Source organism: Desmodus rotundus, chromosome 9 (genome assembly GCF_022682495.2).
Source record: "Desmodus rotundus isolate HL8 chromosome 9, HLdesRot8A.1, whole genome shotgun sequence".
Classification (NCBI taxonomy): domain Eukaryota; kingdom Metazoa; phylum Chordata; class Mammalia; order Chiroptera; family Phyllostomidae; genus Desmodus; species Desmodus rotundus.
Window position 1 is genome coordinate 40,328,876 of NC_071395.1, and position 27,351 is coordinate 40,356,226.

Here is a 27,351-nt window from a genome sequence, read left to right on the forward strand (position 1 = left end):
AAAGGATAGAGGGAGACTTGTGGAGTTATTGCTGCATTGCCTCTCGTGCTTCCTTCTGCCCCCATTTGGACCAACAGTATAAAGGACCTGGCACACCACCGAAAGCAACACATTCTCAGATTAAAATAAAACCAATACCAAAACTGAAACCACACAGAGGTGGGAATATCTTATTGCTTATTCTATACAGAACTGTGTGACTTTTCAGTGTATTTAGAAGCAATACTAATGAAGGGGGGGAGACAAGGAGCAAATATTGGGGGAACAATTATGAGTTTTATAAAACAAGTTTTACAAATAACATCCTCATTCTGTGCATTTTTTCCCTTTAAATAATTGAGATTACGTGACATGTACAGCTTTAAATCTGGCTTTGACTGTTAAGCATTACATAAATTTTCCCCTGTAATTAAAAACTCTTCAGAAACACACGCTAGCCTCGGGCATGGGGACCCCCCAAACTCTTGGCGTTGTCAGCTGTGGTTCTACACTGGTGCCACTGAGCAAACCTGAAAAGCCCTAACACAGAACACTGACACTGCTCAGAGCAGCAGACCTCACGTGGGGTGCTGTGTTGCTGCCGCTGAAGAGTTCTTGAATTATAGGGACAGACCAAGAGGAAGACAAGAAGAGCTCACTCACATGAAGAAAATTAAGGATTAACTGAACCACTGCCTATGTGGATGCAATGGAAATATGGTTTAAAAATCATGTCTCAAGATTGGTGAGTGAAATGAAAATGTACGTGAAAGCCACCCTTTCAGTGTCTGAGACTACAGGGCTGAGCTCTGCCTGCACACAGTAGGGGTGGACCTGAAGCAGTCGGGGAGTGGAGGCAGCATTTAGGAGGCTGGTGTGTTCACCAGGCAACGTTTGCACCAGCAAGCAGGCTCAGCCTTCTGTCTTTCCTGGGCTCCCCAGGGACATCAAAGGTTGTTTTCCCAGCGCTCTCTTTATTTCTTTATTTCTATGTGTATTTGGCAGATACGAGCAAAGTCACCTTGTGTGGCTGTCCCAGGCACGACTTCTGAAATGCTCTATCTGCCATGCGAGCCTGGGCACCAGGGCTGCGTTTCTTACCGGCCTGCGAGAGTGCCTTTGGCTGTGGGGCTTGTAGCACTGCCGGGCGAAGCACGCTCCGCTGCTGTTCCTTGGGCTTCTGGCTTGGCAGACCTGGGAACAGAGGTCGGTTTGCCCAGGGCCCCAGGGCCCTTGGACCTCGCGGGCAGAAACGCAATACCTCAGGCTCTCAAGTACTTTCCAAGACAAATTAAACCCAGCGATTCATTTCATGTCCCTCACAGGCTACACTCTGTGGGGAAGCATGCTTTCTAAAAAAAAAAAAAAAAAAAAAAAAGTGGATCTTTTCTTTACAACTAGACATGCAGAATCTGGCTATTGTTATTTTTATATGTGATTAAATGGCATCATGTCTGTCAATTAATTCTGTGAGTACAGTAATGCTTTGGGGAAGCCAAGGGACACCTGTTCTCAAGTGCTGTGCTGAAGGGTCAAGCACAGACATGAGGGAAAGAAGTGAAGCCACAGGCGACACTCCAGTTTAGGATGCTGCTTCGGGGTTACAGAAAGACACCCTTTGCACCTGCTGTTTGAAAATGCCACATTGAGAAAACGCCTCTGCCAAACAACTTGGGCAAGGACCGCGAAAGAACGTTCTGGCCTTCCCTGGGCCCCACTTACCAGTGGTATGCCATGGGATGGAGGCCACTCTGCTAATCAGCACTAATGCCATGGCATGCTGGGGCTAGAATGCTCTGGAGAGACAGCCTGAACCAACTGAGCTATCGCTGGGTGCGGAGCCCAAAGTCCAGACCCAGCCAAGCCTGTTCCCTCGCCATCTGCACTTCAGGGCAGTGAAGGGCTCACAGGTGGGAGAAGCTCCCTGGTCTTACAGGCTCTTTAAAGTGGCTTTCCAGGGCTCACGTGTCAGGTAACAGCCCAGAGCGCACTGGTGGGGCTGCCTTAGGCAGCTGTGCAAATAGACGCTGCACAGAGGCCTGGAAGGGTATGAGAAATGTGTTCCACTCTCCTCTACCAAGGCGGGCACCTACCTGCGCTGGGTGCCTGGCCATGGATCAGCGTTGGTGGCTTCAACCGGAACCCACTGCTCTTTTCCTCTAAAAGCACAAGACAAAAGATAAAAGCAGGCATGTCTGGGGTGAAGTGGCAAGGCTGGGAGAGAATGGGGGTGGGAGAGGGCTGTGGTCTGGGCCCCTGTGGCTGTGGGTCTGGGGAACCAGGGAAACAATTCCAAATTGAAACAGAAACACAGAAATCCTGTCCAACCACCAAGGCTGCAAGGCCGCCAGCGTGAGGTGGCAAGGGGCTGCAGGAAGTGTGGTTCAGGGGCCAAGTACTGACTATGGAAGACTAGGGGGTGTGAGATGTGCCACACAGAAGTGAGGGTAATCACTCCACCAAGGAGCCCTTCTGCTGGAGGGTGAGAACAGGCTGGTCAATCTGTGGACCACCTCACCCAGAGGCCTGCCAGAAGGAGCTTGAACGCCATGGGGCACTTGCAGGCCCTGGAGAATGTCATAGGGCCACCAAATAAAGGTCTCTAGGGACCCATCTCCCTTTCCCAGAGGACTTGTTAGGGATGTGTCTCTAATTAGGAGAGGTCTCTGTACTACCAGCAGATGTCTGGGAAATGAGACAGGTTTTCTGTGGCAAGAGATCAAGGGTGGCAGACAGCAGGCTTGCTCTCTTTCCAGATGTGCCTGCAGAGCTTTGCCTCACTGCTTAATGAGAGTGCCGGCAGGCCCAGGAGAAGGGAGCAGGGCTGTTCGCCCCGGTCACAGAGGAGCAGACGGGTCCTCCCCCAGGACTAGATTTCAGGCTCACAAACACAGGGGCTCCTAGGACATTCAAAGCCTGGTTTCTGCTCAGCCATGTGTCCACGGATCCCTTAGTCTGTGCACTTTGGTGACTCTGCCCATCTCAGAAGAGGGCGAGGTGGAGGGGACAGTTTAATGCAATGCTTGGTGGAAAGGATCAGCACATAAAAAGCCCTGTGGCCCAAGAGGCCAGGTCTGCGCCTGCAGAAGCAGAGGGATAGCAGCATTTTGGGTCACCAGAGGGAGCCTTGCTTTTGTGCTAAGGTCCAACCCATCGGAAATGAACCCGTGTCAGGTTGCAGGGAACAAGATCGTCATACAAAAATCAGTTGTACGTTTCTATACGCTGGCAATGAACAACCCAAAAATGAAGTCAAGAAAACAATTCTATTTACAGTAGCACAAAAGGAAATAACATACTTGGGAATAAATTTAACAAAGGAAAACTATAAAATGTTGGAAGAAAGTAAAGACTTAAATGGAAAGATACCTCAAAATATCACACAGTATGTATTTTCATTTGTGTGAAATGTCCAGAACAGACAAACCTAGAGACAGAGAATGGTTCGTGGTGCCAGGCGCTGGGGAAGGTGGAATGGGGAGTGACTGCTACGGGATATGGGGTTTCTTTGGGGGTTGATTAAAATGTTCTAAAATTAATTATGGCGAGAGTCGCACAACTCTGTGGACATACTAAAAACCAACCAACTGTACACTAAAATGACAACACAAATGCTTGGTCAGACCGGACTTTTAGGTAGCAAACAAAATCAAATCAGAATTCCGGATGAAACAGAAGGGCCCCTTTCCTGTTGTCTACATGCTGGTGAGCCAGACTGCTCTCCTCAGGCAAAAATGGGATTATGGAAACTCTCACTGCTACTTAGTAAAAAGGGTGGAGGCTCTGGCCAGGTAGCTCAGTCGGTTAGAGCATCTTCCCAATCCATCAAGGTTGCAGGTTCAATCCCTGGTCAGCGCAGATACAAGAATCAACCAATAAAGGCATCAATAAGTGGACCAATGAATCGTTTTCTCTCTCTCTAAAAGTAAGTAAGTAAATAATTTTAAAACATTTAAAAAAATTAAGACAAAAACAAAAACAATACAAAAACAAGTGGAGCCTGCGGGGTTCTAAGGGCCTGTGTTTGTGGGCTGATGTCTCTCCCATAAGAGTCAACGTCGCAAAAACCACGCTTGGGAGAATCAGACGAAACAGCACACAGGGGACAGCATGCCGCCAGGTGTTCCTTTTTAGAAGGAAAATATTGAGGTACATTCCAAAGCTCAGAGCAGGGGTGTCAAACATTTTCACTGGGGGCCACATCAGCCTCGCGGTTGCCTTCAAAGGGCCGAGTGTAATTTCAACTCCTTAACTGTTAAGGAGCAGTTACATTTACACAGTCCTAAAATTATGTCGGCCCTTTGAAGGCAACCGCGAGGCTGATGTGGCCCCCAGTGAAAATGAGTTTGACACCTCTGGCTTAGAGTTATTCAGAAGGTGATTGGCAACTTAAAAATTAAAACAACGGAGATAAAATCCACAAGTTAGATCATTTTTTAAAGCCCCGAGAGCTGGCCCTGCAATGCTCACTGTGGCCACAGGTGGATGCCTGCCATGGTGCTCTGTGCAGAGCCAATGCTAACGGCCACCGAGCCTGGGGCTGGCCTGGGCTGAGCACTGTGGGCGGTGGGCCCAGACACCACTGCCACTGGACACCCACGAGCTGTGGGCCTGGCGCCCGGCCCACCCTGAAGGTGCACAGAAAATCTATGCTGCATGCCGTAGAGCACCAATGCGCAGGCAGATAAGGTGTACCACAATTCTACTGGCAACTGGGACCTGGGACAGAAGGGGCCCAAAGCCACAGGGAGGAGTGCCTGCAGGGCAGGCAAACCCTGAGGACCCTGTCACAGGCCTCCGAAACCCACTTTTCCTGCAACACAGTCAGGGTGTACCGAAGCAGCACTGCCTGGAGGCCAGAAGCCCCCCCTCCCCCAAACACACCAGGGTCACGGGGCTGCACAGGTGGCTGCACTGGTGTCTTCTCGAGGATACATGCGCGCCCTTCTGTGAGCTCTCTGGGGAAGAGGCCTCTCCTTCTGGGGCAGCCATTTCCCTCTTCCAAATCATGTCTCAAGCCAGCAGCTCCTTTAAGGGAGCTTCCTGCCTTGCTCAGGAAGATGCCGAGTGCTTTCTGAGGAAGCAATGCTCACCCCCCCAGGGAACTTCCAATTGGACAGTAAAACATATCAGACTTTAACCCGATGTACACCAGAGGTTGAAAAGGAGCCAGAGAAGGCAGCAGCCTGATGGGGGCTGGGGCCTGTGTAAGGGTGGTGCCGGTGCAGGGCGAGGAGAGCGCTTGTCCACGCATGGGGCATGGAGCAGTGAGTAAATGCACTGAGAACAGAGGGAGGCAGGTTTCGTACAGTTGGAGGAGACGTAGAAATACGAAGAGGGGAGGCTAAGATGAACCCTGGGGCGCTGCACTGGGAGTATCCACACGAATGTGGGGCTACCTGCATATGCAGATAGACAGCTACAGAAACACAGGTAAATGTACGCTTATGCACGCACACAGGTGCACGCTCCCAGCTGTGAGCGTGTGTTCCTAGCTCTGGGCACTGGGAGGCCTGGGGGCAGTGACAGCCCAGTGGTGGTGAGCACCTGGGGCTCCCAGACCTTGGTTCCTCGAGGCCGTGCTCCACTAAGAAGAACCAAGAACCTTCGAGAAAAGGGGAAAGATGATGAGCCCGCAACCTCGTGTGATGACAAACAGTACAGAAAGTGCTTAATATGACGGGGACCTGCCAAGGGGGCCCAGGAACCTGGCTTGATGGGGCCCACTGCCTAAATCTGGAATGATGAAAATACACGGATCAAAATAAAATCTGAATACTAAAATAAATACTAATAACAACAGATTAGAACCCACAAATTAAAACAGGAACCGGTAAATCCATGTGATACAAATGACCAAGTGAAGTGGGGAAAAGAAAGCTCTTCTTTACAGTAGAATGCCGATTAATAAATGTCGGGGTACAATGAGGCAGAAAATCTCCGTTTGGCCATCATCAGAGTAATAAGTAGTTCAAGAACGCAAACACCAATGGATGCTAACACAGGCGGGCCAAGTGAGAGAAGGAGATTTCCTCATGTCTCAAAATCTGCCCAGAAAATAGTGATCACAAAGCGGGGAGGAACAGGGCAGACCCCACCCTGATCAAGTGATCACAGGCAGCCCCACCAGCACCAGAGCGGGGCGCACCTGGAAGAGAAGGGCTGTGCTTCTGTGGTTCTCCAGCCCCAAATACACTACCCGGGGGGCAGCGCCAGGAAACACCGGACACTTCTCTCTTTGGGAGAAGTCCCCCAGTGGAAGGACTTCTCCAAAATAAGTGGCGAAATAACTTGTAATCTTCAAGGTCACAAAAGTCAAGGAAATAAGGAGGAACTATTCCCGATGGAAAGAGAGACATGGGACGTGGGACTGGAGTCTGATGCCTTGGCTTTGCAGAATGCATGGAGCCTCTAGGCAAAGGGATAGGAGTGCTTTGTAAAAAAATTTCCCTAAGTTCTAGGGTTTTTCCAAATTAAAGCTAAAAAATAAAAGGCAGGCAAAGACATGAGGCTCACTTTGCAGAGCCAACGGGCAAGTCTAACAGGACGGGCTCACTGCATCAGGCACCGGGGACGAGCTGTGTCAGAACCTCCGAGGGCGGACGCGGCTGCTGCCCTTCTCAGGTTCGCCCTGCTCTCTATGCTGCTGGATAAAGTTTTGGGGGCAGAGACAGGGAAGCGAGGCTGTCACTCACAGACCTCAGGGGTGATGGTGAGATTCATACAGAACTCCAAAGCATAAAGGGATCAAGACGTAATGTCTTCAGCAACTGATCCCTGAACCCAAACAGGCTCACAAAGGCTAACACTGCCCCCACAGCTAAGAACACGACTTGCTAAGCAAGTGCCCCAGGTACAACCAAAGACTTTAAAAGACCAAGCTCCTCTCCAGGACTGGGAAGGGGGTCAACTCTGACAGTTTGCTTTTAGAGTCAGAACAAATTCAACTGTTTGAAATGCTGCCATCAAATCAATCCTCAAAGTTATAAAAACTTGCCTCTTCCCTTGACATCGCTCTCATGCCAGAATATTAGTTATCTCGCAATGCTTTTGAAGTTGGGAATGAATTTATATAAGGCAGATTGGGTTACAGAATTCGGGTGGTTAAACTTGCTCATTAAATCTTTTATGAGGAGAAACTTTCAGGAATTACTGGAGTTGGTTCTGCTGCGAAAGACCAAAAAAGGCAGGCTCCATGTTCTTCAGAAGGGGGCAAGCTTTTTTCCTTCAAGTTTTAAAGTCGTGAATAAATATATGTATTTATCTGAACACATCTAAGCAATGTTAATTAATGTGAGAACTTAATACACAGAAAGGGGTCTGGGCAATTGCATTTCACATTAGTTACTTCTGGGATGGTAGTGAGGGGGAAACAGGCAGGCTAATTCTTTAAGTCTGTGTATTTCTAATTTGCCTTTTTAAAATGGTATAAATGCGTTACTCTTGTAAAATTTTGAAAAACTAGTAATACACCTCTTTATTCTTTTTCCAAAAAAGACATAAAAAAACCCTTGTAACCAGGCCTTACTTACAGAAACAGAAATAAGGGCTCATGAAGCCTCTTTCACACTGGATTCCAAATGTACCAGCTGAAGAGTTGAGAAAACATTTAGGCACCGAAAAAGAACCTGATTTCAATCTGCCCACTCTTGTTAAGATATTACTTTACAATATCGACTGCTTTTCATCCCAGGAAAACCCCCAGTGACTGGCTGTGAAAAGCAAAGGGACGGAAGGGCTCACCTGGTTCTGAGTCAGAATTGCCTGCAGATGGCTCGCAGAAGGTTGATGGCATAAAAACATTGTTTTTTGATACTGTCAGCAGGGAGGTACAGGCAGGGAAGGGAACAAGAGGAAAAACAGAGTGAGTTGGTGGGGCAGACATGCCCCAGGTCTCCTCTCCAACATGAGGGGTTGGTCTCCAAGCCCCACTGTGGTGTGGGAGGTGGGGATCAGCATTATGAATAAGGCCTTTACACGCTCCAGACTCTTTACAGCAAGAAGGTGGAGTCTCCAGCCTAATGGCCTGTGTCGATGTCTAGCAGTTGACTCCGGCCTACTCTGGCCACCTCCCTTGTCCTCGTTCCCCTGGCTTTTCCTTGGTACCCTGGGTCCCTGTGGGAACAGCCAGGAGGGAAGTGGAGCACACCAGATGTTCCGAGTCTTACCTGGGGCCAAGCCTTAGCCCCTGCTCCTTGTCTCTGGTCAAGGCTTAGAAGTTGGCTGCACCCCACCCCCCAAAAAATACATGTTTAGGATTTTACTGGTACTGCTCATCTTTCCATTTCCCCTGAGGACTGAGAGCTAGTTATCTCCTAGAGTCTAGGACCTAGACCAATGCACTAGAGACGAAAAACATTTGGTGGTCCTTTGCTCCGTCAGCCTAGGGCCAAATCACCTCGTCTCTTCCCTGCTGCACCTTCCTGATAAGAAAGTATGGGTCAGCAGTAGACAGCGAACAGCAGGAACGCAGTCATAGTCAGGAAGTGGCAGCTTTCTCATTCCGCAGAAACACCTATGCAACACGTGGGCAAAGGCCCCTCGTAAAGGATGTCCACAGCAGCTTACGCTGCAAACTGGACAGTTCCTTACTGCCTGATTGGCAACTGACAGTGCACCCATTCAGGGGGTGTCTTATGCAGTAGTGAAGCAGGGCATGGCCATGTCCAAAAAAAGCATGAAGGGAAACAGGTAGGAGACCAAGTGTGTCACAGAGACAACCTTGAGAGGATGCTCACTTCCTGCACTGTTCCTGTTAAGTTTGCATTACTTTTGTAAGCACAAACAAATCTTCCAAGAGTGTCTTTTTTTCCCCTTAAAGTGTCATCCGTAAGGTTCTAAATGTTTTATATGAACTTCCCAAGGATGAAGTTCCACTTGGATAACTGGAGACCCTGCCCCAGTACACATGTACCTCTAATCATGGCTACAGAGAACACTGGACAGTGCCAGAGTGAACCAGGTCCCGACGAGCTGGGGAGGACTGGGGGAGGCCCCGCGGCAGCACTTACCAGTAGATCCGCAGGGGCATCCCAGGCTTGAAGAGCCCTCACTAAGAGGCCCCAGTGTCCCCCTCTACTCTGGAACCCGCTGCTACCCTGTGCCAGACTTTGTACAAGCCTTGGCTGGTCTGCTAGCCTTGTGCACGTGCTCAGACCACGCCTGGTCCAGATGCTTGGCCCTCCCTTCAAAGCCCCACCAAGCCCTCTCCTCTGGGAGCTCCAAGCATTCTACCACCATAGTGTCTGCTGGGACCACTCAGCTCAGTGTGTGTGTGTGGCGGTGGGGGGGTGGGGGGGCTTCTCAACTGGACCACCAAGCTCTAGGCACATGGCAGACGGGTCAGGCGAACCTCCCACCTCCTAGCAGCCTTTGGAAAGTGGACTTGTGATTAACGGTCAGAGGCCCCAACAGTCCCTTTTCCATTTCAGAGGGATGATTGCTCTTGGTGTATCTTCTTTATCAGTCTAGTAGGTCACACCTCTCCGTAAGTGTCACCGACCCCAGACTGGGGTACCTGGTGCCACACCTCAGACAAGCTCTAACTAACCTTATCGTGACAGCGACCCAAGTCTCAGCTTGGTTCTAACTGGGTCTGGGCAGGAGAGAGACGACAAGTGGGAAATGGTGGATGGGAACAGGGGGCTTCTAAACACGACGCTGTCACCGCTCCATAAAGGTCTGCAGCTATTACCTGACTGTGAAGGTGGGAACTGGGTTAAAGAGGACGTCCTTTCTCGCTTGACAGGAGGGCAGTAATTTCCATCCTCTCGGTCAGAATCTACAGGAAATAATGAGAGAAGTAGGAGGAGATAATCAGGCTGCTTCCACTTTTACAACCAAAGATGGTGAAAGGTTTTAGAGGTTTCCTCACCTTCTCCACCTTCAGGGCTGGAGCCGCCAGCTGGCCTCTGAAACGAGAGCACATGTCAGGGTGGAAGGGAGGGCCAAGCTGCCCTCTCACCCAACAGCTCATAGCTCCGCAACCGGTCCTGAGGGCCGACTGCCTGAGCTCGGTCGCCCAAGTCACAGACAAACGTCCAACCTCACGCTCCGAACTCCCCCGTGAACCTTCTGCATCTGGCCACCCAGGCCACGAGCCAGGGAACCCTCTCAATGACTGAGAGCACCCTTACAGTGCGAGGGTCCGTTCCTCTGCTTCTCCACAGGTTACGGCTGACTAGCGTGTCGCCCCCAATTCAAACGCAGTGAAACTCTATCTGGCTGAAGTTCATTCTGCCACGAGCAGCAAAGTGACCTGTTCTCTCCTCTGAAGGGCAGCTGGCTAATTTTAAAACGGTCGCCTAACACCAGATCGTGGGTTTCCACTCCTTGCCTGGGCACATTCCGTGGCAAGGAGCCCTGTTTCAGGTAGGCTATTGTTTTCTGAGCACGTCAGACCAGAGGCTGCTGCAAGGCGCTCAGAACAGAACACGTCAGCAGACTGTAAGGCCCGCGGACACACGCGGAGAGAAGGACACACGCGGAGAGAAGGCGGCTGAAGAACCTCCCCCTAACAACCTTTACTTTTGGAATGCTAACAACTTGCAATTAAGAGGCCTGAGATGAGTCCCCTCCCTATCCAGGACAACACACAATCCCTTCCACACATGTCCCTTCTCTGCGACTTGTGCTTTTGAGAACCAAGTCACCTGAAGCCAATGCGGAGGGGTGGACATCACTCCTCCTGGGCCACTTAAGAGCCAGGAGAGGAGCCAGTTTTCTTAGTTTCAGCAAAGCCCTTGAGGCTCAAGTTTAGCCAAATGCCGACCACCTGCCTGGAGGAGCTGTGAGGGACCAAAGGAGGCAGTGCCTGTGGAAGGGCTTCGCACGCCACAGAGCAAGTGTGGAGGCAGTAACCACACTAAACCGGAGTGCAGATGAGGGAACTGGAGGGACCCTCCTGAAGCCTGGGCAGCTGGACTCCTGCCAGTGAGCCGACGTCCTCTCGCTTCCTCCTGCAGGTGGAACCTCAGACTTGTACTAGTGAGCACCTCCTAAAGCCCAGGCAACACACCTTTCTCATAAAGGGCCAGAAAGTACTTCCTACTCTGTGAGCCATGTGTCGTGTGGACCGACCCCTGTCCTGAAGGACAGTGAAAGTCGGGACAGTAAGGAGAGGATCCCAACCCTCCTGTGTGAGCCTGACTCAGATTTGGGTCAGAAAAACCAGGGCTTCTTGATCCAAGTCTGTCCTGAGAGTTCCCTGGAAGTGTCTGTGAAGGGAAGAAGATGACACTGTCCCCATGTGTATCTCAGGGAATTGGAGGCTCAGAGGAGACCATGCATCCAAGTGCTTGGGGAAATGCAAATCTTTGTAACAGCACGGGCTCAACAGTCCTTGGGGCGGCTGTGAATACGCCACTGGGCCCAGATGGAGCATGAGAATGGGGCATGACGCTGCTCAACGCCCCTCTCAAAGGCCGGTAGGTCTAGTCACTTTCTCCCGGCTCCTCCAATGCCTAAATGGGAAACTGCAGGCAAATGATTTCACTTGGAAAACAAGGAGCTGGCACCTCCCCTACAGGGAAGTGGCAAGGGGTCAATGGGATAAGCAGGCAATGCCAGCTCAGCCCAGCACCTGACCTTGGTGTAACTATTCACAGCTCACACCTGGTGGTGGCTGCACTCTCCCAGCAAGCTCTCATCTGCTGGACATTACATCCTTGGGTGGGGCTTGAGAGCTCAGAGACAGGCATGAATGGGAAAGCTGGGATGTGGAGTCATGTCCCAGGGCCAGCCAGGAGGTGAGGGCCAGGTTTCGGGAACCTTGGATGGGGGTTAAGAGGAGGGTCCTGAGCCAAGGACTTATCGTGGAGGCCTGAGAGATGCACCCCCACAGAGCTCATTCTGCAGAAGCCAGGGCCTGCGGTGACACATGATAATGAAGAGCTGTGTTATCACCAGGGTTCCTCCAGATCATCCCCTTCCTCGGGTGACATCATCGAGGTGCAGGCTCCTATTCCTTCACAGCAGGCCTGGCCCTCCCCGTCTCCACCCCTATTCTCAAGTCCTATGGCTCTGCAAGTCCTGTAGGACCTGCCACTTCCTGGATTGACTTTTGGGACCTGGAAATGTCATCCTCTCTGGCCTCTGCAGACACTGCCCCCCTCATCCACTGATGTCCTTCCCCGCCTCAGGTCTTTCTTTCTGAACTTCCCATGTGAGAACAGACCCCTTGGTCCTCCAGCCTCACTGCTCCCTCTTACTCCGACCGTGCAATCTGTGTCAGGGTGCCTGCCAGACTCGGAGTTCCAGGTGGGGCTGGCCTGGGATTTGGTCAGGGAGAGACTGGGAAAAGCAGTGAGGGCCTGCATTCCTGAGTTATGCATGGGGCAGTGGCTTGCGTCCTGGCCAGTGGCTCTGAAAGTTGTCAGGCCCGAGTTTCCTTGGATGTTGTGGAGGATACTCCTCTAGCACCTCAATCTCAAGAAGCCTCCATATTTAACTTTCCTTTGCCCGCTGGGCATCTAGGTTAGTTTCCACACTGTGAATCTTCCAGGGCTCCTTTTGCTGTGAATTCCTAATTTCATTCCACTGTAGATGGAGAAGACTGTATGGTTTCAATTCTTTTAGATTTACTGAGACCGGTTTTGGGGCCCAGCAAGTGGTCTACCCTGGAGAATGTTCCTTGTGCTTGTGAGGGGAACGTGCACTCTGCTGGGTTCTGTGCTGTTCGAGTCCTCGCTGTCCTCATCCGTCAGTCTGGATGGTCTGCTGATAACTGAAAGGATGGTACTGAGGTCTCCAAGTGTTATGATTGCATTGTCTACTTCTCCCTTTAGTTCTGCCAGTTTTTGCTTCCTGTATTTTGGGGCTCTTTCAATGACACCCAAGTTTCTTTCTTTTTTAAAATGTTTTTATTTGTTTGTTTCAGAGGGGAAGGAGAAAGAAAGGGAGAAAAACACCAATGTGTGGTTGCCTCTCACACGCCCCCTACCGGGGACCTGGCCCACAAACCAGGGACGTGCCCTGCCTACGAATTGAACCAGTGACCCTTTGGTTTGCAGACCAGCACTCAATCCACTGAGCCACACCAGACAGGGCAGACACCTAAATTTCTTACCTCTGCAAGTGACACCCCAAAACCTCAGGCATCTGGACCTCCTTTTGATTTTGAATGATTCTAAGAGCCTCTCCCCAGACCAGAAGCTGGGGTCTCTGGAGCTCTAGGTCCATCTCTCAGTGTCCAGGACTACTGACCAGAACTCTTGGTCTGTCCCACACCAACCCTCCTCACCATCATGCTCCAGCCTCTCTGTCGTCTTCCTGTTTTCTGAGCATGTCAGCACTGTCCCTGCCTCCACGTTCCTTTGCCTTGTGTTACTCCCAAGGCCTGGAATGCTTTTCCTGTGGGTTCACCCATTGAGGCCTCCCAGAGGCCTTTCCTGACCACCTCCAGAGTGAACCTGTGCTCATGACTACTTCACTGCCCAGAAGGTGCAGGCAGCTCCTCTCCACCCCACCCTCCAGCCTCTCCTGGGCCTCCACGCTGTTTTGTGTATCACAGTTGGAAGTGATCTAATGAGTCCGTCTGCTGTGTCTGCAGCCATGAGGCCTTACCCTGTCTGTTACACTCACAGCTCATACAAGTAACGTCCAGGACTCAGTGCACAAAAAACTCGTTGTACAGATGGAGCCTGCATCCTCTACTATAGACCCTTAGGTAACTTGGAGAAGAAAAGGTGCCTGGCCAGACACGATTCACACATTCCTGGCCCTCTGACTCTAGGAGATCCTCAAATCCATGCCCCAAGTCTCTTGAAGAACCATCCCGCAGGCATGAGATGAGCCTCTTGATCCTGGAAAGGCTGGGAGGCAAAGGCCTGGGAAGGACAACACAGGACAACTCCCTGAGAGGAGAACCTTACAAAAACTACTGGAACCTTCTGTGGGGTCTGAAACAGCTGAGATGCAATGAGGCAACTGATGCTGGCAACTCTTCTCAAAAGAAACTAGTGCAAGGAAACAGGAAGAAGGAATGTGGTCATCTCTGCATGCCTTTGGATATGTGACTCTTCTAGAAATCCTCCACAGCTGTCCACGTGGGGAGCAACCTGCTGCTACACCCTGCTGGGGAAGGGCTGAGCTTGCTGTCTGGCAGGAAAAGGTTTAGGGTGCAGCAACTGCCCTTTAAACCATGCCCCCTGCACCCCACACAAGGCCAATGCCAGCTCTACCAAGACTTCCCTTGGATGGCAGCTTGGTGGTCAGGACCTCCTGGGTGTTAGAGCGATCTAGGGGCAACCCCTCACCCCACCCACGGGAGTGGCTGCTCAGGGGTCAGTAGAGGGCAATGCCCGGGACTCCAACTCCTTGGCCCCAGAAGTCTGCAGCCTCAAATTTAGGAACCACCACAATGGACGCTCACGCAGGGAGGGGTCCAAGAGTTCTGCTTCTTGGGGAGAAGTGAGAACAGACGTAGGCTGTAGAAGCTCCATTTCCTAGACCACCTCTCCCCACAGTAGAGTCCACCTCTGTGAGAATGACACCTGGGGGGCGCTGGGGTCAGCACCGATTTGGGACACCATGAAGAAAATATGCCCAACTGACACTGACTTAAGGAGGCCAAAGGGAAAGTAGAGCAAAGATAACCCTTCAACTAATTTCTCCGGCGCCAGGACATGAGAATGAACACAGCAGGTGCACGAAGGTGGAAAAGCCCTCTGAGACGGCAGGGGGCTGTGGGCTGGTAAGCGGGCCAGCCTGCAGAAGACTCGAAGGGGCTGCTCACCATGCGCTTCAGGGCGGCAGGGCCGGGACAGCTGGCGGGGATAGGCAGGGGCAGTCCTCTCCCCTCAGAAGCCACTGGGTCCTCCAAGGAAGCAGCTCATTCTGGGAGGTGTGTAAGTCCCTGTCGCCAAGTACAAAATCAGGGGTAACGTCTAACCCAGGATGGGAACACAGGCATGGGACACTTCTGTTCTTTGTATAAAGAATGAAATGGTAAAGCCTACAATCATTACATTTATTAAGTATCATCCTCCTCCAAAAAACCATGGCTCTTGTGAGGCTGGCTGGTATGGCCCAAGGGAGACAAAGGTGCCAGTCCAGGGAAGGGGACAGAACAGGAGACTGTCTCAGAAGCTGACACAGACACAGGCACACAGGTAGATGTAGGCAGAAGGGCACTGCCTTCCAAGACCAAGTGAGAAAACACTGCATACCACTTGGCCTGACAGCCTTGGTGACTCTGGTCTGGACTGACCGGTTAGAAAGCCTGGCTGGCTATGGCAGGGGTCCCGGACCCCTGGGCCTCGGGCCTGTACAGAAACCAGGCTGAGGGAAGCTTGCCTGAGCCCGGCCCCCTGTTCCGACCCCCTCCTGCTGGGGGTGGTGGGTGGGGGATGGTGGTGGGAGATGGGGGATGGGCGTGGGGGTGTGGAACTGGTCCCTGATGTCAAAAAGGTTGGGGACTGCTGGGCTATGGGATGAAAATCAGTTAAGAGCAGGGCGTGCTGATTGCTTACTTTACACTAACTACGCGCCAATTCGATGCTGTTTTTTCTGTGACTGAGGCAACCAGCTCAGAAACTCTTAACAAAAAGGCACGCTGAAAAAAGAAAACCAGAAGTGCTCTCCAAAGACATGAAATAGGACGGGGGCGGAACAAAAGTCAAACCCTGTGCAGGAGCTGGAAGATGAGGGAAGCTATCCAGCCACGGAACTTGTTCCAGAATCCATCTAAGCTCCCTGGTGGGTCTCATAAACATAGTTTAGGCTCATCGGCACCTTGGCTTGGAGCTTCAGTCCAGCAGACTTCAGCCAGGCTCGGAGTAAGCATGAAGCTGCTCGCTTCCTCCAGATCAGAGAACTGAATCTGAATGTGGTTTGGTCTGTTTCAAACTGCCTGCTGAGAGCCAGGAAGTCTGATATATAGACTTTTCTCTGGTACTGAGTCTTCCGTGGCTAGAGTGCCGATGAGACTGAAAGTCGATCAGGGCCCTCTTTAACAGTTCAGCGAGCCGCTATTTACCACAAAGGGCTCATGCTTTATGGTCCCCAGAGGGAAAGCGGCACAGTGAAGAGACAGAACATGATGGATGAGACCTGCGGAGTAACATGTGGGCGGTTTCCTGAACTGTGATGCTGTACAGAACAAGATCCAAATTTGTTCTGATGCAAAAGCACTGAGTTAACCAAGGGAAAATCTCAGCCTGAGAAGCTGGGATTGAGTTCCTCTGCCTTGATTTATGTTCTAACTGACCTACGAACCCACGTGTACTTGGCTTCAACTTGCCCAGTCAGTGGGGAAAAGCCAGTTAATGGGAGCCATTAGCAACCCGCCAGGGTTTTCCCTGCTGACAGCCCCACAGAGCAAGCCCTGGGTGAACCCTCAGAGCTGTCCCCAAAGGACGTGATGGTGGCAGTGCTGCTGGTACTTCAAATGGAATTGAGGACCCCTATAGTTAGGGATGCTGAAGGGATGCACATGTTTTTGTCAGGTGCATGGCCTCTGTTCATGAACTGCTCCAAGTCCTGGCTACCCCCCATGGTGACTTCACAATCCATCCTGAGGTCCCCTGCCAGAACACTTGACCTTGCGTTTGCCAGTCTGGGGACCATCTGAATTTCTCGGAAGTAGAGCCTCCAACCTCAAGTCCACAAGAACGGAGGAGAGTTCCTCAGATATCAACATTTGGACTGGCCACAGGTGGAAGGTAGGACCCCCTAGGACACTTCCTGCATGGGCCTCTTCCCGCCGGGGACCCACCGATCTTACCATGTGGGCCCTAGAAGTGAGAGCCCAAAATAGCCTGGATGCCTTTGGAAGACTAGCTGCCAGGAAACAACCTCTGCAACCTAGCCATCTGCTAATCTCAGCTGGAAACTGCCAGCCTTCCCAGCTGATGTGTCTGTAAATTGTGCCTTTCGGACTAAGGAGCAGCAGAAGGCTTCAGAGCCTCTCAGGCAGATCCATGTGAAGGTCATCTGTTCTCATCATCTGTTCTCAGGACACTGACAACACGATGTCCTGTGTGTGTGAAGGCTGAAGACACAATAACTAACACCACTCAACTCAGGAGGAGGTTCCAGGAGCTGCTCTGCCCAGAACCAAAAAGTGGTCCCCTCTTAATTACTGCTCTGTCGGCTCTCGTGTGAGGGCTTGGAGGCCAGGACACTCTGGCCTAAGTGCCTCCTGGCTGGAATCTTTACTGAGCTTCTGAGTACAATACCCCAAACCCACTTCTATGCCAGGAACGACTGCCTCCCTGCTGCTCCCCAATCGTGGTAAAAACGGTTTCTTCTTTATCCACCACACACTGATTTCTCCAAAGTGTTAAAAGACGACTGCAGTCTCCCTTCGGCTGACACATGGCTTCTTCCTGTGCAGCCTAGGGTTTGGTGCCTGTACCTGAAATTCAACGGTTTCCTTAAGAACACAGGGTGCTGGTAACGTGACACCGGGACTGCTAAAGGCCTGGGCTTGTGACGCCCTGGAAAGCTGCCTGGCGTCCTGTGTGGCTGACTGGGGTCCTCTCTTCTCTTGTTAAAAGTCATTTTTTCCTGTCACGGCACTGGGGGACTCGGTCATGAGGTACCTATGGAGTTTCAACCCTGAATGTACGATGATGTTTTTTACCTTTCCCGATTTATCAGACTGCAAACACTCAAGACATTTCTCGTTCTTGAGAGTTCACAATCTCCTCTACCTATAATCTTCAAAAGCCTTCTTAATACAAAGAAAAAGGGCTCGGAGAAGAGTCTTCTTCCTGTTTTGATCGAAGGCACGCAGCTCCCAGCCTCACCAGTCCATTCAATTCAGTGTTGCAGAGCAATCTGTCAGACTCCTCCTCTTCCCACAGTTAGGGGAGCCAGGGCTCCTTGTGTTCTAAGACACTGGACTTGAAGGCCCAGACTCAGGGAGAAGGGAAAGAACAAATGGAAAAGGGGTCGGATTTGATTTGGAAGGTTCTACCCACTACTCATTTCCTCTTTTGGCCCCTTGTGTCTCTTTCAGCTCACAGGGCTGGCTTTTTGCTACGGGTATTTCCTCAGCTAGAAAAGTCTCTGTGTAAAAAGGGGACCTAACTCCCTGGCTCTGAGGCAGTGCGAGTTAAAGAGAGGTGAGGAGATCCTGGTCATCTTTTCAGTTATCATCAGCTGCTTATAATCTAGAGTCTAAACCTGAGGGGCCCGGACAGAGAGGGCTGGTCTGGGATGGGACCCCTGGGCCACGGAATGCTGGGTGGAGGTGGACTTACCCCTGCCAGTTCTCGTGGAAAAGGAGGAAGATGGGCTTCAGGAGTGCTGGCTGAAGCGCTAGCGGGGGCAGGAGGCTCTAGAGCATGCTCACCAGCTGACTCGGGGTGACCTGTGCCACGATCGGGAGCCTCAGCCTCCCCCCGAGGCGCCTCTCCCGAATCCGACAAGTCTTTTTGCTCTGCAGAGGACTGGGAGCAAAAAAGACAATTTTCCTTCAATGTAAATAAAGGCTGCAACATGGGGCAGGGGTCGGGGTGGGGATCGAAGGGCTAGAGATGGCTCGAACTCCAGCAGTTCCTGCCCAGGAGGATGGGCCGAGAAAGCTGGCACAATGTGGCTCAGTGCAGGAGCTTTAAGGTATGCAGGAAGTCTGGACTTTCATTTTCAGAAGTACAAGGAGGCCTGGCACGAAGCTACACTGCTTATGGGCCATGAGTGAGGAAAAACACTCCTGGTGATGAAGAGGGGGGCGGTGCCTCTATCAGATGGGAACAGGGAGGATTACACGTTAATAACACATCTCCTCAGAGATACTGACGAGGGAACTGCCCTCAGCACCATTTCTGTCTGCTAGGAACGGTGGGGAGGCAGGCTTGGGACACCACATAGACACAGAATGGGGCGTCCAGGGTCAAAGCCTTCTGCATCTCACTCCAGTTCTTCTAGCTGCTTCAACCTGAGCTGAAGGAAGAGTTTCTCATCTCAGTGAGTGCAGGTGTGGGGTGACCGAATGAGCTGGCAGAGACACAGAGAGCTGGTTTTGTGTTGGGGAAAGGGTGGGAGTTTAGCTGGAAGAGGGAGCCCCCCTTGGCTGGGAATTTCCCCAGGCTCAGTCCAAACACCCTGGGCAGGGGCTTATTTGGAAAACAGCCAGGTAAGAGAAAGCTGGCTCCACAAGTCTTTATCCTTGACAGCACAACACCCTGGCATTCTTTGAACTGGTTCTTGGGCTTCTGGGGGCTGGGGGGCTTCTACAGGCTGACAGCTCTGTGGCCAAGACTCTTTTCTTGAGAAACGGGTTATAAAGCTGGTGTTCTGGAAGAGAGGGGTTCCGGCCCTGCTTGGCCCTGCCCACCACACGAAGCCATTTCTCTGAGTTTGTGAAGGAAGTGACCATCAGGCTCCCTACTGCCCCACAGACACTGCTGTGTTTCTTCTGAGTGTGACAAGACTGAGGCCTCGTTAGAGGGGGTGTGGGGGCCCCTTCCTGACTTGTGAGCTTGTCGAATTAAAGGAACTGTATGAAAAGATTTAAGAGAACTTTCAAATATTCTTAGGAAAGCAACAGCAACACAATGTTAACTCATGTGTACATTTAAAAAACCACCAAAACCAACTCTGCCTATCCAGGGGAGACCCACAGACACAAAGGCCTTCCTCCCCACGCTGTTCCTCCCTCCCGCCTGCCAGGGGCACCAAGGTCAGTTCGTGCACTAGCTGGCTGCTACTTTATGGCTAGAGATTTAACACCCAACACGAGAAAATTAAACCCAGAGCTCTGTGGGAAACTGCCTTTCTTTCTAATTTGAACCACTTGGATATTTTTTTTAATCACTGCCTTTAGAACATAAAATGCCCTCATGGCATGGGGGACTCAAAATGAAGTCTAAATCGAGCACCAAAAAGAAGTACGAACGCTATTCCAGCATTCTCTCCTTGGGTCTGGGTGTTTCTGCCGGACAAGAAAAGCTCAGATAACCAAGGCAGGGCCTGTAGTTTTCACCGTTTGTTAAAACCAGATGTCAGATCCTGACCCTAGATCATATATCGTAAAATATATGTGGCCGACAAAAGTAACAGAAAAAACCCAAACAAAAATGTGCACACAGGATATACTTGTTATACTAACAATAAGCTTCAAAATTAGGTCTAAACACGCTCTACAGCGTTTCCAGCAACACCGGACTTTCTGCTCGGAAGCACTGCTGCAACCGCTCTCTGTCCTTTTACCAAATGGGCACTGTCCTGCCAGCACAACCTCAGAGCCACCCCCCTTCAGGTTAACAAATATTTGGAAGATACACTAACTGAAAAAAAAATTTTTTTTAATCATCACAAACAATAAGAAAACCTGTAGGAGATTCAAATTCTTTTCACATTAAAAAAAAACTGCCTCCAATCAAGGCAGTTAATAAAAGGTTTCATTTTTGCTTTAAAAACACAAATGCACATAAATGTAAGCATTTCGCAAGGAGCGCCACCTTGAGGAAGCCGGGAGACATGGAAAGAAGAAAAGCCTGCGTTCAGGCCGTAACAAGCTTCTGTAACACTGGACCATAGGAGGCTTTGGCAGCTCGACCTGTGCCGCCACCAGCAGCCCACTAACACCAACCTGCAGTTTGCTGTGAATGCAAAGATCGTCAATGCGGGCACTGCCAGTGAATGCCGAGTGGCTTCGCCACCACACAAAAACAAAACACCTAAGGCCGGCAGCTTAGTTTTTCGTTTTTTAAATTTCAAATCTTTCATCTCAATCACGATTCAGTAACAATAGCTGGGCCTGCAGTGTGCTCTCTTTGAAGGGGGGGTATAGGGGTTCTTTGAAGCACATACCACTTGGGTGGATTAGAGACCATTTACTGACAAGGAAATTAATGGCCCCACAATGACAACGGGACTACTTAATCTTTGTGGATCAAGAAGTCGCTTAAAAAATAGCTATAAGGGACATTTTGGTGACAATTAGGACAATTTATATACTGGAGATGGCTTCTGAATTAATGATAATTTTCTACCTCGATCTTAGCCAAAAGGCCGAGAAGCGATAATGGTCATTTTCTTGCGGGTGACAACGGCACAGGGCCCACAGACAGGTGACGCCTGCGGAAGTCAGATGGGCACACATCACAGTTGTGCGCTTCCATCATTAATGACAAAGATGTCACAGTGAAGCCCGGTGAAGAATACCCAAGTGTCCTTAGTACCATTCTAACTTTTTCTGAGTCTGAAATTTTCAAAATAAAATATGAAGATAAAAAGAGGGGAAAAAAGTTCGCTCAGAAAAAAAACCCAAAAAACCCAGCTCTAACAGCTTTTTCCCTGCTCTGCAACCGCGGTGTGAGAAGGAAGTGGGCAGGAAGAGAGGATGAAACTGGAAGATTCTCCAACGCTAACTTCTGTCAGAAGTATTACGGCTGCCTCTCTGGGTCTACCCTTCCATCTCCCTTGAAATAGGAAGTCAAGGAAACAAGGCTGGCCGAGTTACTGTTTATTTTCTGCCTTACTCCTGAGCTGTCATAGCAATAGAGAAAGAAAGGAAGATTCTGTGTCCACATGCCCACTATCTACCTGAGAGCTCAGAAAGCGGCCCTAAAGGACAATCACAGAAGCTCCTCCCGCTTCTGCTATTAAACACAGAGGATTCCCACACGCTTTTGATGATCTTGCATCGGAAGTGGAGAGCTGCATTCTGAGGACCTGGAGACCAATTATTTTTAGAGTCCATGAGAGCTGGCTTTGAGTCAGTATTTGATCAGAACTGCATTTGCCCGCTTTAAGATGAGGATGACCAGCCACCACTCTTCTGGTTCAATGTCATCATTTACATAATTTCCACAAAATGTATGAAGATAATACACGGCGGGGGTGGGGTGGGGAGGGAGTGGGAGAGGGTAAAGGGGGATAAACGGTGATGGAAGAAGGCTTGACTTGAGGTGGTGACCACACAATATACAGATGATGTGTTATAGAATTGTACGCCTGAAAACTTTATAATTTTAGTAACCAATGTCACCCCAATAAATTCGTAACAAAACACAGAAAAAAACCCCAAAGCAACAGAACCACCTCAACTGTGAAAATAATACTGAAACAGGAATTAGTAATTTTAAAGGCATTTTGAATTTAGCTGGACAAATATAACATTTTAGTTTTTCATCCTGTTGGCTGTCCAAAAGTCCACAGGTTTAAAGAATTATTAATTTCTATTGCTTACTTAAATCTGAGGTCGGCAAAACTTTTTCAGTAAAGGGCCAGATACTAAATATTCTTGACTCTGCAGGCCTTTAGGGTTGGGGTCTAATTACTCTACTCTGCTGTTACAACAGGCAATCAGCCTCAGCTACAGTGACGGGGATGGGCCAATAAAACTGTATTTATAAAAACAGGTGGTAGTGCTGGGCCTTAGTTTGCTGATCCCTGTTTTAAGCTAAAAGTGATTCAAAAGATGATCAGAATAAAACTCAAAATTCTAGAAAACCCTGATTTAATGGAAAACCTGAGAATTGACTTTTACATCTATAAGAGAAATAAATGGAATACATCCATTTCTAAAAAGCTAGAAGAAACACACCAGCCCTTCAGTGACTGACCCTTTTCCAAAGGAAGGATGATTAAAAACACAGGTAACTAAGCTGTTAGTACATGTCAGAGTCCCGGGGAGAGGAGACAGCAGAGGTTGATGTATCTCTAACATAGCTCCTGGAAAACAAAAACAAACAAAAACAAAAAGAGGGAAGAACACTTTCTCAGGTTTTCTGGTTCTTCAGCAGAGGACTAACAATGGGAACCTTTAATGTGAGAACAAGCCTCACAGAGAAGCCCCTGCCCATACAGGCGATACTTACTGCTCAGTGAGAGGGGGTGTGGGTGGCGGGTTTTAGAGCAACCCCCTCTCCTTCCTGTCCCCTCTACACACAGCTCTCTTCCCGGAACAGTACTTGAACATTATCCAGAAAAACTGGGCTGCACAGAAAAAAAAGTCTGGCCTTTCTTCTCAGACCAAGAGACAAAGTCTACAAGCAGTAGCTGGACTGCCAGGAGTCCCAAACTGCCAGGCCAGCAGCCGCCGACCTCAGAGCTGGCCACCCTGCTGCGAGACTGGGGATCGGCCACAGCACCTGGCCTGTGGATCCCCAGCCCTGTGGATCCCCAGCCCTGACCCAATTCTCAAATGTGCTTCTTATCAACAAGATTGAAAGTGGATTTGACAACACACCTGGTCCCTCTGAAATCCTGCTATGGGCATTAAATTACCTGCTATCTTGCCTGGGCCATGGGTGGGGAGGGATCATCCATTTTTTTGATGAATAGAGGGAGTCCTCAGACAAGCTTGGGAAGCACCAGCGCAGAACATCAGCTAAGTTTGGACACAACCGCAACCTTCCACACTGATTTGTCAGACAGGGATAGAACACCTGTGACTTCAAGATAAACAACATGCGGCAGCTGGAGTTCGACTGAGCTACCAGCTCATCACTAGGAATTGGGCAAGGTATTTCCAACGACAGTTCGATCAAGACACTGAAGGTCCAAGAGGGGAAAGCAACCCAACAAAGATGAATGGTACACACACAGTGCCAGCCAGCTAGTAATTATTCTCAATACACTTATGCCAAGTTGGCTGGGGCCAAAACACCACCCTAAAATCTTTAATTAAAGTTCCTATTTTTTTCCCTTAACCACCAGTTGCTCTCTCACCCAGCTTTTCTCTCCCTTCCCGTCCCTCCTCCTCTCCTTCCTTCTACCTTTTCCTTCTACTCTTCTCGCTCCCACTGGTTTTCCTAATGTACAGTAGTATTTCTAAATCAAATAATTCAGAATGAGGAGAAAGCTTCCTACCACCATTTTTTAAAGGAGGGTCTCTGAACCCTTTCCACACACACCTATTTCAACCTCTCACCATGGTAACCTAAAGCCACCGGGCCTTTTTCCTCCAAGATCAATGTGAAAGCTTACAGGGCAGAAGTATCCTTGTGACCAGGGAGAGATCTCTGGGAGAAAACAGAGGTGAAGAGAGAACGTACCAGCCCCTTACCTTTTGTCCTTTATCCTTCTGAAACACAAAGACGGGCGGAGCAATGGCAGGCTTTTCTGTAAAAAGAAAAATTGGTGTTTTTCCCCCCAACACTATTTCATACAGTAAACAAAACTACATTTGTTTGTAATAAGTTAAAAACAAAAAACAAACCCAACATAAAACTAGTAATTCCAAAGGACATCAAATTGCTTAGAAAAGTTTTGTGACTTGGAGATGTGGGGTGATCAGTTTGTGACAATGTGACACTTAGTGGCAGGGTACGTGTGCTTGTTACACCCTGATAAAAAGCCTTTAAGACTCACTTAGCAAAGGCCGAGTCACCCATCAAGGGAGAGCGGTGGGGAGTGTGCCGCGCGGCAGGGTGTTGGAGATGGCAGCTATTCCGCGCCACCAACTGTGGCTTTGAAGAAACCTGGCGCAGGGCAGTTGGATCTTTATGTGGCATCTCCTGAATTTCAAGTGCTGGAGACTAGTTCAGGTTTTTTATTCTCATTTTTTCAAACCTGTAGGCCCGTTGAGGCCACGGGGCAACCAGTTTGTAACCTCTGCCCACATGGCTTCAGCTCTGTGGAGAACCCCAGCCCAACACTCTACCTGGTTCTCTAAATGAGCAGGCAGTAACAAAAAAAGGATTTATGAGCTGCAGGAGTCTGAGAGTCCACCTTGCATGGCTGCTGAAGGAGAGAGCCCTTTGAGATGTCCCATCACATGACAGGACTGGGGCTGTGCTGCCTGTTGCTCTCAGGCAGCACAACTTGTCTCCCATCTAGGGGCAGCCCAGGAAGCCTCTGCTGCCAGCCAGGGGACTGTAACGAGGGCTGCCTTTACCCCTGGAGGAGGCTCCTTGTCCTCTCGGGCAGGGGCGTGGTGGCTCTGGGTGTGCTCACGACCCTGTGTGGGGGGCCCAGGGCCTCCTTCACCATCCAAGGGCAGGGAATGGATGGGAAGCCAGGGGAGTCAGGAATTCGCAGGGCACCTGCACAGTCCTGCCGTCACAGAGCCACCAGCCGGGGAGGCTGAGATTCACCGGGAATTTATATTCACACAGCTCTGCCCCAGCAGGACTGCCATGCAGGAGGGAGACACGGTTCACAGTTCCTATGGGTGGTCACGTGGGGGGAGCTGGGAAGCATCTGGTTGAGAGTGTCAGGAAAACATCCCTGAGAAGAAGCTGCTGTGTTGAAGTCTCACTAAGAGCTTGGCAGGGAGAGTGGCAGGTGTGAAGGCATGGGGCCCAGGGGTAGATGGTGGCCATGGCGAGAACTTAGGAAGGCGCAGTGGTTGGTTTCAATTTACAGAGAGAACAGTTTGGGGGAGAGGGTGATATGGGGAGATCAGTTGGGAGGTAACTGCGATCACCCAGAGTAAAAACAGGGTGAAGACAAGGTTTGAGGAGGAAAAGGGAGAAGACTGAGACAACCAGACCCTGTTCCACTCCCCATCCCCTAAACTGCCCCTCCCTGGAGAAGCAGGACAAACATCAGTCTCAACCTGGGGACAACGGCCCACTGATGGTGACCATTCCCTTTGCCGTGCTCACTGAAGCCGCACCGTTCCAGAGTCAGATTCTCCGCGACAGTCCTCAGTGTGCACAGCTCACGGTGAACACGGGTGAATGACATGCATGAGACCAGTGCTAAGGGAGGAAGGTGGAAGGATCACCATCAAGGCTTCCATGCTTCCCTAAGCAGCCGTCTCCTGGCACAGTGTGCAGCTGCTGCCCAACAGACCAGGATGGGGGGATGAATGAGCATGCCTGTGCCAGGCAATAAATGACGGCAAAGCAATGCTGGGGGGACACTGGGGGTGGCAGCAGCTTATCCGCACCACGGGGAATCCCAGAAACCTTCCAGTGCTGCCCTGCAGCACACCACAGCCCAGCATCAGGGGCAGGAGGTAGAGGCCCCAGCCTCACTTCTGTGTTTGACTCCCGGCCAGTGGCAAGGCATTGGGGTATACAGGAAGCCAGGGTTTTGGCCAGCCCAGCTTCTCCAACCACCCATTTTCTTTAGAAAACCACCTCTTCCCTACCTCCGAGTTTCAGATGGAGCCCAGCCCTGGGTCCAGCCTGAGGAGAGGTACTGCATGCCCTGACCCCAGGGGATACAGTGATGTAAGTAAGGACAGGCTGCTGATGGTGAATGAGACTCAAGTCCAGGATTTTTGTTGGAGCTACTGGGGAAGGGGAGTTCTCTGTCTGCTGAGCTGGTGGGAGGTAACCCTGGGGCTGCCAGCAGCGGCCCGTCGTTACAAGGGACCCCAGACTAGGAGCCAATCCAGCGGGAAGCGGAGGAGGAAACTAAATCCTGCTGCTGGAGGCCCAGGGTCCAGCAGGCCCAAAGCTAACCCCACCCGCAAGACTTTTCAGCTAAGTCAACAGATGCTGATTTTTACTTAATGCACTCTGGATTTCTGCCCCTCATCTCTAAGGGCCTCCAGCCTGAGAGTGGGGCCTTGCTGCTGCGGACTTCATTAAACACACACGCTGCTCCCTAGAAGAAACCAAGTTTGGCCTCAGAGGGGTCTTTCTCTTCAGAGCAGGGATCACCAGCTGATACACGATGTATTTATGGTCTGTCTCCCCTATTAAGATGTCAGCTATAGGAGAGAGGAGACTGCCTGGTTCCCCCTCACTGTCTGTGGTGTGGGCACAGTACTTGCACCTTGCAGGGACTCAACAAATACCTGATGAGAGGATGAGCAAGAGGAGAGGATGCTAGAGAAAATTACTGCCAGGCTGGTCAGGAAGGACTGGACGAAGAGAGAACCATCTGGATGGCAGAGTGAGGGCGTTCTGATCTGCAGGCAAATAGGAGGGCAACTAAAGGAGGCCTGGGCCGTCTGTGGGCCCGGGGGCAGGACAGGACCACGTGGCAGGGTTCAGTGTAACTGGGAGAGAACCCATCCCAAGGAGGAACAATTCTGCACTGCACTGGCACATTGCTCAGCTGGGGGCAGAGAGAGGTTAGAGGGGACCATGGGGGTCTGAGCTCTGAAAGCAGCCACACAGAGAGCGGGAGCACCAGGTGAGACCCAAGCAGATCCACCCTTATGAACTCCCAGCAGCGGCTGCTCGACCCACACCTGCCACCACCTTCCGAGTGCAGACCTTCCTTCTTGGCCTCTACTTGAGGGTCGCCTTAAGTCTGGCTCTTGCAGAGCAGCCACAACCACTGGTTAAAACTCCGCAATGCCCTCCCAGACTAGGGTTGGAGCCCCTTCAAACAGGCCATCTCCCACCTGACCATTACGGTGGCACTGTCCCTTGCACTCCCCATGCTCTGGCACACTTCTGGAGTTCTGCCTGGTTTAATCCCTCTGCCTAGAACACTTTCCCTCCTTCTCTTCCAGAGTCAACACTCATTCCTGATACAGACACAGACACCTTCAGGAAGCCCCCAGTTTGT

At 50.7% G+C, this 27,351-nt stretch overlaps 1 protein-coding gene across 10 annotated transcripts in view; it reads right to left on the reverse strand.

The window, feature by feature from the left end:
• Nucleotides 1–27,351, reverse strand: part of RANBP3 (RAN binding protein 3) — a 51,287-nt gene that overhangs the window by 10,524 nt on the left and 13,412 nt on the right. For 3 of the 10 annotated variants that reach the window (XM_024569259.3, XM_045202607.2, XM_045202606.2), the window contains exons 2-8: nucleotides 23,942–23,997; nucleotides 18,186–18,374; nucleotides 9,854–9,890; nucleotides 9,674–9,760; nucleotides 7,723–7,794; nucleotides 2,073–2,138; nucleotides 1,081–1,173 (exon numbers count right to left, since the gene is read on the reverse strand). In XM_024569259.3, coding sequence (XP_024425027.1) covers nucleotides 1,081–1,173; nucleotides 2,073–2,138; nucleotides 7,723–7,794; nucleotides 9,674–9,760; nucleotides 9,854–9,890; nucleotides 18,186–18,374; nucleotides 23,942–23,997 — 600 coding nt within the window. Of the gene's footprint in view, nucleotides 1–1,080; nucleotides 1,174–2,072; nucleotides 2,139–7,722; nucleotides 7,795–9,673; nucleotides 9,761–9,853; nucleotides 9,891–14,713; nucleotides 14,834–18,185; nucleotides 18,375–23,941; nucleotides 23,998–27,351 lie in introns of those variants that run through there. The other 7 variants (XM_024569264.3, XM_045202612.3, XM_045202610.2 and 4 more) reach the window with 4 other exon arrangements.